General features: G+C 40.5%; 2 protein-coding genes across 3 annotated transcripts in view; both read left to right on the top strand.

Moving 5' to 3' along the window:
- The first annotated feature begins 583 nt into the window (after positions 1 to 583).
- On the top strand, positions 584 to 4,369 carry LOC116384268 (guanylyl cyclase-activating protein 2-like). Its single transcript, XM_031848771.1, has 6 exons — positions 584 to 784; positions 959 to 1,108; positions 2,053 to 2,164; positions 2,271 to 2,370; positions 3,754 to 3,826; positions 4,277 to 4,369. Exons 1-6 carry the CDS (start codon positions 584 to 586, stop codon positions 4,367 to 4,369), a joined length of 729 nt encoding a protein of 242 aa, XP_031704631.1.
- Positions 4,303 to 8,558, top strand: part of mapk8ip1b (mitogen-activated protein kinase 8 interacting protein 1b) — a 42,128-nt gene continuing 37,872 nt past the window's right edge. The window contains exon 1 of one of the 2 annotated variants that reach the window (XM_031848314.1): positions 4,303 to 4,456. In XM_031848314.1, coding sequence (XP_031704174.1) covers positions 4,380 to 4,456 — 77 coding nt within the window. In that variant the 5' untranslated portion in view covers positions 4,303 to 4,379. Of the gene's footprint in view, positions 4,457 to 4,521; positions 4,916 to 8,558 lie in introns of those variants that run through there. The other variant, XM_031848316.1, reaches the window with a different exon arrangement.

The raw sequence follows: 8,558 nt of genomic DNA, 5'->3' as shown, positions 1-8,558 counted from the left end.
TGTAACGAGTGATTATATAGGCCTTTGACAAGAAAAGTTGACATCACAGTAGGAAAAGTTGAGGTTTAAATGATGAAACTGATGATGGCTGAATCCCCTAAGCCCTTAATAAAGCATACCATTACAAAAGTAAATAAGTACAAGTTAATTTTGTCACTAGCCACTAGAGCCATCAACAGCTACATATAAATGTACCTGTCGGGATTTCTGTACTTATAATAGTGAGTACAGGGGCTTTTATTGTGGATATAAGTCATAATTTTAGTAAGCAATAGCGTGAAGAGTACCAGTGACCCTGAGTCAAAAAAGAGTCAAGATGGGATCAAGCATGTGGATTACTGCTTTAAACATAGCTTGCAAAAGACTTTGGCTAAAAATAAGCCTCTTGGTTGGTATCAAGCATCACATGAATCAGTTATTACACTCCCCGCAGTTCAAGACCGGGACCGTCAACAGCAGCCATGAGGAGGACACTGGACTATGTCTTAACGATATGATTTTAAGAAATCACCTGTATGTATTTATTTCTCAATGAAATAAGAAATTCTGAGTTTTTACTGCAGTGTCATGATTAGAATTTAGCATGGGTCAAAATCAGCAAGTACAGACACAGGAAGAAGAACTGGAGGTAAACTGCATCCAGGACCTCTACAGGTCATACGTCATGGAGTGCCCCAGTGGATCTTTGTACCTGCACGAGTTCAAGAGGATGTTTGGAGTACAGCATGGTACACCTGAATCGCAGTACATGGACAGCATCTTCCAAGCATTTGATATGAATCACGTGAGTTACGGAGCCGCTTTGAAGTAAAATGTCTTCAAATGAAAGTCTAAGCAATACGAGCAACAATGATTTGTTCCCTGAATTGAGTTATTTAAAAAAAATGTTCCTGCTATAAACTTCCCTTCTCGTTATATGTCCATGCATACTTTTCAAGTAATTTCTCCCTGTTTTCAGGACAACACAATGGATTTTATGGAGTATGTGTCGGCGCTTCATCTTGTTCTGCGTGGAAAGCTTGAAGATAAGCTGCGGTGGTCTTTCAAGGTGTTTGACAGTGATGACAACGGCTGCCGAGACAGAAATGAGCTCCGGAAGATTGTTAAGGTAAAAAGTGTTGATTTCATAAACCACATTTCATTTCATATAAGTTTGCCTTGATGTTTACCCTCAGTTCTCATTTGTTTGACAGAAGACCATCTCTATGTTATTCTTTGTATTAACTATTTAAGAAGCAAATTCAGCAGTAATGTCATGTCTTGTGTTACATTTGATCTGAGATTGTTTTTATTGTTGGCTTGATTAAATACCAGCCAACTGTTCGCTTGAGTAGTTGTTTATGATGATCAATGGCCACATGTAGATAAACTTCATACCCGATATTTATAGCATTGAATATAAGTTCTACTCCAGTGCATAGAAATGTTTTACTTTTAAGGACTTATTTGAAAACAGTATTTTTGATCAACTTCAGCAATGACGGTGCAAACTAAACTCACACACTGACAGTCTACAGCCAAGCTAACAGCTCTATGAGGCTGTACCAAGGCACAGTGGTGACTTGAGCTAAATGCTAACGTTAGCATGCTTACATGCTCACAATGACAATGCTAGCGACCTGATATTTAGCAGGTAAAATGCTCATCATCTTACTGTGTTAGCATGCTAACAATGACTAAAGAGCACGAAACACAAAGTTCAGCTGAGGCTTATGGAAATCCAGTAGTTTTGCAAGGTATCGGAAGTAAGCAAATATCTTTAAATATTAACCAAATGATTGTGCTAGATAAAAGGTTTAGTGATTACCAAAGTTATTATTGATCATTTTGGGTCTATGAATGTCTGATCAAAATGTTATGGTAATCCATAGAACAGATATTTTAGTTTGGAGTCTGGGCCAAAATGGTGGACCAACCAACCAACAGACCATTAGACCGACATTGCCATCCCTAGATCCATGGCACTAGCGTGGATCAAAACCCCATAATTTGTCAACAGCTTTATCGGTTCAAGATGAGAAACTGTCTAATTGCTGGATTTTCTTCTTTCAGATAATCTACAAGATAAAGAAAGGCATCGTGTCCGATGAAGCGGGAACACAGAACCTCACTACTGAGCAGGTGTGTGAGCGCATCTTTCAAGAGGTCGATGTGAACAGTGATGGTACGTTGACTGCAAACTCAAAACCAAACAAAATCCCTCCAAAAATAGGTTTCCTCAATATTTAGTCGTAAATAATTCCTTCAAAGATATTCTGTTTGTGGTGCAGGTCAGATTACGCTGGACGAGTTCGTCGAGGGGGCTCAGAGAAGTCCATGGCTGCAGAACTTCCTGCGGCTTGATGTCAATCCCTGTGGATGGGTCCAGAGGTACTTGAGTGACAGGAAACTCATGAGTTCCAAAAGTTCCTCAAGGCCTTCAATATCTTCAGACCAGACTGCCAAATTGAAAGGAACTGCATTGTGAACCTACAGGAAAAAGATAAATGCTTATACCAGCAATGTGTGAGAAGACTCCTCATGCCTTTATTGTGCAGTACAAAACCAGCATTGTGTTGAGTCTCAAATATTTTGTTCAAGAACTCTTAAAATACTGTAACTGGACTCGAGCAATTTGAGTCTGTGAGAAAAAATAGGCTTTTTAAGATATATGATTTTACCAGAAATATGACATTATGTAGAATCTCAATTATTTTGTGGTCTGATATTGCTCTGAAGTGTTTGTTCATGAATTGTAAAATATACGTTCATATTTTTAATAAAAACTTTATGAAACTTGGTGGTTGTTGGTAGCATACAATGTGGTGTGGTATTTCCCTACAGCTACAGCTACAATGGAAATAAAGGACTCTCATGTTTGGTTTATATGTCCAATGGAAACAGAAGTAGCTGCTTGAAAAGGGCACTCCAGCAGTTTAGAATTGCACTTTCAAGTGAAAGTCAAAATTGATAAGGCAGAATCATCCTAAATGTTAGTGCCTGGAATGGGTCAAGCTTGAAAACTACTCAATCCTACACTTCCCATGATGCATCTCCATAGCGAACATTGTTATGTACACTAGCTCCTTCACTGCTAAACAGCCATGTCATTTAAATTCCAATTCCCTGTTTGTAACTTTAAGTCTTTAAGCCTAAGTCCAGGTAACCTGGATGACATCATTAGGGTAATTTTCTCCAACTTCACAAACAAAGCTCCCCCAGAATCACAATATCATTTCACACCAGAGATGGTCTGAATCATTTTTGTATGCCTTTCAAAATCTGCTGATTAAGGCAAGTATAAGCAAATAATTAGGCTGTGTGTGCAAAAACTACTAATAACATTTACTGGACTTGTGTCAGTTATCATGATCATTATTTATATCATATTTATAATGAAGAACACTTGATTTCTTACAAATGTTTTTCTGATCTTACTGCCACTTCTCACAGTATCCCTGTGTATAGTGTCTCCCTCTGCCGTTTTCTCTCTGACATGACTCTTTAATGGTCTCAGCTCTTGTTAAACAACATGGCAAAATACTGTCTCCAAGGTGAAATTTAGTTGATTTGTTTCACAAGTCTAACAGTTTTTATTCTCAACACTGTCAGGTTTTCTTTCTGTAATAAACTACTACTGTTAGTATGTAGATCTGCAGGATAATTTACACTTGTTACATGCATTCCAGTCACACACTGATAAATGTATTGGGTCAGATATTTAGATATTAGTCTAATAATCTGAAACTAACTAGCCTTATGAAATTCACCTAGCGGGAATGCACCTCTGTTTTTCATCCAGTTCGCAGCCCCTCTCCTCTCTATGGGAGCTCCTGCTGCCTTCAAGGTATCCTCGTAAACTCAATGCACATAATGTGATATGCTTTTAGTCAGATGAAATGATAAATTACGAATCAGACAGTAAGAAAACAGTTCCCAAAATGTTACCTTGATGTGGTTTGGTTGGAATTCCGACTGAATTGTGACTGTGCCTATTACAGCCCACCTATGCTGGTCTTTACATTCAAACACTGCAAACAATCTAGTGCCTGTCAATTTTAGCATTTTTTGCGCTTGATCTGCTGCTGAATACTATTGGCAATGTTTAGCCATTGTTATTACTTAAATATTCAATATTTAGGCTGTTCTTTTTTTTTATTGTAAGCTAATCAAAACAGCTGAGCTGGTTTGTACAATGGACCAATACATTACATCCATGGGGACTCAAACAACAACAACACAGTAGGCTATGTAGACATTCTTGCACAGTTCAGCCGAGTCGCTATTATCCCCACAGTCCGCGAAGGCAGCACCCTATCGCTGCATCGCCGGACCTCAGGTGTCTCTGCTGGGCGGCCGCACAGCGCAGGAGCCGATGGAGGAACATTAAACGGGGCGGCATGGCGGACAGAGAGAAGAGACAAGCCAGCCCGCCGTCCGGCCGCAACATCCAGGTGAACTCCCCGGCCAGCTTCAGGTAAGCGCCCCGGAACGGAGAAAGGGAGCCTGGGGACAGTGGGGGGGGGGGCCGAGTCGCTCATGCCGGCAGGGCTCGAGAGGCTTTTGAGTGAACGAGCGATGAGCGCCGCTCTGCAAAAAAACGGAAAGTGCTGATGATGCTGGCTGCGTTTGGCGGATTGAGAGTCGCAGTGTGTCGTTGAGCTGCTTGTTTTTGTGTTTTGGGCGTGTCTGCTCCTGGACGAGCAACACGGGCAGCGGTTTGCTCCCTGCATAGAACCAGAGCCTCTTCACACACGTAGTGTCGCAGACTTCTAGGTGATGTGCTCCAAACTGAAGTCGCTGTAATAACTGCAGCGGCTTGTACGAGTTCCAGCATCACGTATTTGTTTTTATGTGTTTGTGTTTACGGTTTGCCTGTTTCATGGTATTTGTTTCTTTCGAATCTCCTATCAAGATTACATGTCATCACTAATACGTGAGTTAGTAGCAATCTTAGTGTCATCACTCCTTTTTGTGATATTTTGTGTTTTGTCTGGATTCGGCCTATATTTTTGAAGTTTACACATTTATTTTTAATGCATATTTTAATTTTGTATAATATGCCTACATTATATATACTGTATATATATATTTTTACTGGCACTTCAATCTGGAGGTTTGTGGGAAAAAACACAAAATGTGATAGCTACTTAACATTTCTGATAAATGAATGGTTTTGAATGTATAATTGAGTGGCTGTTAGGGCTCAACATACACTGTTTAAAGTGGTTAGCAAGATGACAACCAGGCATCAGCTTTTGGTTGTCAAAACTGAAAATACGGTCTAAATTTTTAGCCTATTTCATATTAGTCTAATTTCATTTTGGTCTAAGTTCTTGGACTGTTCTCCAGACTGACTTCAGTAGCCCTAAGAATTATTGTAGACTCTGGGTACTTGTGATGGGCATTTTATCATACAGAATGAATTAGCAATGAGTTGCATTCAGACATAATTGAATGGTTAGTCGATAATGAAAACAGGTCTGCGCAGCTAGAGTATAGATAACTCAGACTGCATCAAGAAGGTGATCAGAACAGGTCGAAGTAACTAACGTGTTGGAGGGCTGAGCAGGGCCAGGGATTAGCTGCATGCTGTTGATGTGTTGTTATACTCTGCGTCTCTCTCACACACACACACACACACACGCACACACACACACACACACAATGTTGCCTGAGGAGAAGCTGTGATTCTTCAGAGGCATGACTGGAGTGGATGGAGGCCTGTGATCAATACACCCCAGTGAGAGAGAGAGAGAGACACGCACACACACACGCACACACACACACACACACACGCAGACAGCCACCACTGTCATTAGCTGAGCTGCAAACAGGCAGGTCCACAACCGTCTTTCTTCGGATCTTCATCGCAGTGGCATCAGAGCCGCTCCAGCAGTGTTTGATATCTCTGACAGAAAAAATATATAAATACGATTTTTTATTTTTTTTTTCCAAGCATCTCGAAGTAGCACAGAACAAACCATCAGGGGAAAACGAGCAATAGAGTTTCAGTAGCGCAACTAATTTAAGACACATCTGTGATCCAAATATAAATTAAAGCAACAATAATTGTCATTATTATTGTAAAGGTTTAGCTTCAAGTGAAACTCTTAACTTGTACTTTTATTATAATAAGTTAATTTTTCTACATAGCAAAACAAGGCAAAAAAATAGATACAAAAGTAATAATTTAAATGAAGGAATTATGTCATCTGTTTTAAAAGACGATTCCTCTCTTTAAATAGAATTAGGAGACTGAACTGTGATGATTGATATTTCAGAGTTGTAGTCGGCGATGGAGAAAGGAAGACATGATAGTCCACAACCTCGGGGTTTGGCCCGGTCCCAGAGCGCCCATATGCCGGCATGTTTGTTCCTCCGTCACCCTCCCTGCCTCCTCTCACTGGGGTCGAATCCTCCGTCTCTCCACAACCTGCCGCTGTCGGAGGACGGTCAGCCGATCTGCCGTCTGTCTGTGCAGCTCTCTGTGTGGAGGTATTCGGTGAGGAACAGGACCAGCTCGCCTTCAAATCTGGATTTCGTCAACAGTTTCTTTTGCTCTTCATGTGAGCGACCCCAATTTTTGAGGCTCCTAAAATTTTCATGACTCCTCAACAGAGAGTTAATAAGTCATATGAGTTTGAATAAAACATATTTGTGTTTTGTTTTCAACTGTTTGGATTTAACAACAAATAGATTTGACAGGAACTGGTGGTCCAACACTTTAAACAACACAGGCTGTTCTCATACACTGTTCATAGCTATACCCATGAAAAATAATGCTATGTGGTGGATATAACCCATGTTATCAACTCGCATATAATCCACATAATGATGAGCCAGGACAGGTGATGTGGTATAAGCAAGACGAGGAGTAGATGGATGGGCTAAAATACACTGGACTCTCACCCAGGAGACCGTTGTTCTTGTCTCGAGTGAAACCAGAAGATAATGTTGACTTACTTTTCATGTTGCTTCTGCACTCAGATAACAGCAATAAACCTAAACGTTGACTTATTTCTCATGTAACCTCCTTACTCCTTACTACAAAAGTATCTTTTAGCCCAAACAACAATCTTTTCAAACCAAGTAGTATCGTTGCTATAAACACAGCAGGGGTTCGCACAGGAGCACCGGTCACTCATGTGACATACGACACAATTTTGATCAGTTCAACCAGTGATTGAAACATTTGGGTATGTTGCTCAAACATCAACATTTGGTCATTGAGCTCATTGCTCTCTGTTACACCACTGAAAACGCTTCATGTTACGCAGCATTGATGGAACAGGAACACACAGCGGCACGAACGCTTCAGCAGTTAATCATATTGAATATGATTATGATTATGATTTCTCAGGTTCACACCTGTAAATCGCTGCTATTGGCTGAAACCTGCATTTGAACTTTAGTACTGATGAAGAGAGAGGCTGTTCTTCAGACAACAGCAGACCTCACTAATACCATTTTCACACAATGTAGAGTACGAAATCATGAAAGGAAAGCTGTGATCCAGGCTTATATTTTCTCGAAATTTTCTGCACTGCTGAGCTTCACAGATGGAGCACGACTTTTCATATTTCATATCATATATTTAGGTTGACTGTGCCTTTACATTCTCCAGCACTGCATTGATCATCTGTGGCACGAGAGGCCGCAGCAGGAGATTCTTTCACATTGGCACAGTATTTCTATTTGTGTGTGTGTGTGTGTGTGTGTGTGTGTGTGTGTGTGTGTAAAATACAGCATGTATGGAGCAACAAGATGTTGTAGGATTTCAGTCAATTCTGTAGTGCATTATGGGAGAAAAAACTGTGAGCGAATGCAACTAGAGAACCCTCTTGAGACAAAGCGTATTCTTCTCATGTGCAGTTCAATATTTATCTTATTTTAAATGCCATTTATGGGTTATTATTCCATTTTCCTGCAGTGGGAGAAAAACAAACATGTAATTGCTTTTATTTTGACTGATATTGCATTTGCGATATGGTTTGAGATATTACTGGAAATTATCTGATGATGATGTTCTAATTTTCAAAGGAAATAAACATAATTTTGACACACATCAGGCCTTTTACAAGTATTCACCTCTGGAGATATATTAGTACAGGCCATATTCATACTCAGAAAATGCATAAAGAATATAAATCACACGTATAACGCATATGTTCTAACATGTACAGATCACTGAGTAGTCCAAAGATCCATCTCTCTTCCTCTCTCTCACCATTCATTGGCTACCCTCTCGCTTTTCTTTCATCTTTTCACTGCAGCTTCCAAACCGACGTGACTCTGCTGATGAGATCTGCTCGGGCAGATGGATTCCCAGGGTATGGGTTGTGAGTGATAAAGGGGGGGGGGGAGGTTCAGCAGATTTTCAAGTGTCAGTTTCCCACATGCACTTCACCTGTGTTTCGTATCGTATGTTGGGGGTGGGGGGGGGGGGGGGGCATAAGCTACAGAATTAGCTTGTAGTTTTATTTTATCCTCCGAGAGGGAGAGAATTTAAATCGAGCTGATTTGAATTCACCCACAGCAGAAGCTGACAGTGGACAGTTATTGCTCTGGTTGCAGCC

The sequence above is a fragment of the Anarrhichthys ocellatus genome, unplaced genomic scaffold (genome assembly GCF_004355925.1).
Source record: "Anarrhichthys ocellatus isolate YVR2014 unplaced genomic scaffold, GSC_Weel_1.0 scaffold8, whole genome shotgun sequence".
Lineage (NCBI taxonomy): Eukaryota > Metazoa > Chordata > Actinopteri > Perciformes > Anarhichadidae > Anarrhichthys > Anarrhichthys ocellatus.
This window is presented reverse-complemented; position numbering and strand designations above follow the sequence as displayed.

Excerpts from the sequence above, each read along its gene's own strand:
- LOC116384268 (XM_031848771.1), top strand. The coding sequence starts at position 584 with ATGGGTCAAAATCAGCAAGTACAGACACAGGAAGAAGAACTGGAGGTA. Across the intron at positions 785-958 it reads AAGCATTTGATATGAATCAC|GACAACACAATGGATTTTAT; the intron begins GTGAGTTACGGA and ends CCCTGTTTTCAG. Across the intron at positions 1,109-2,052 it reads AGCTCCGGAAGATTGTTAAG|ATAATCTACAAGATAAAGAA; the intron begins GTAAAAAGTGTT and ends TTCTTCTTTCAG.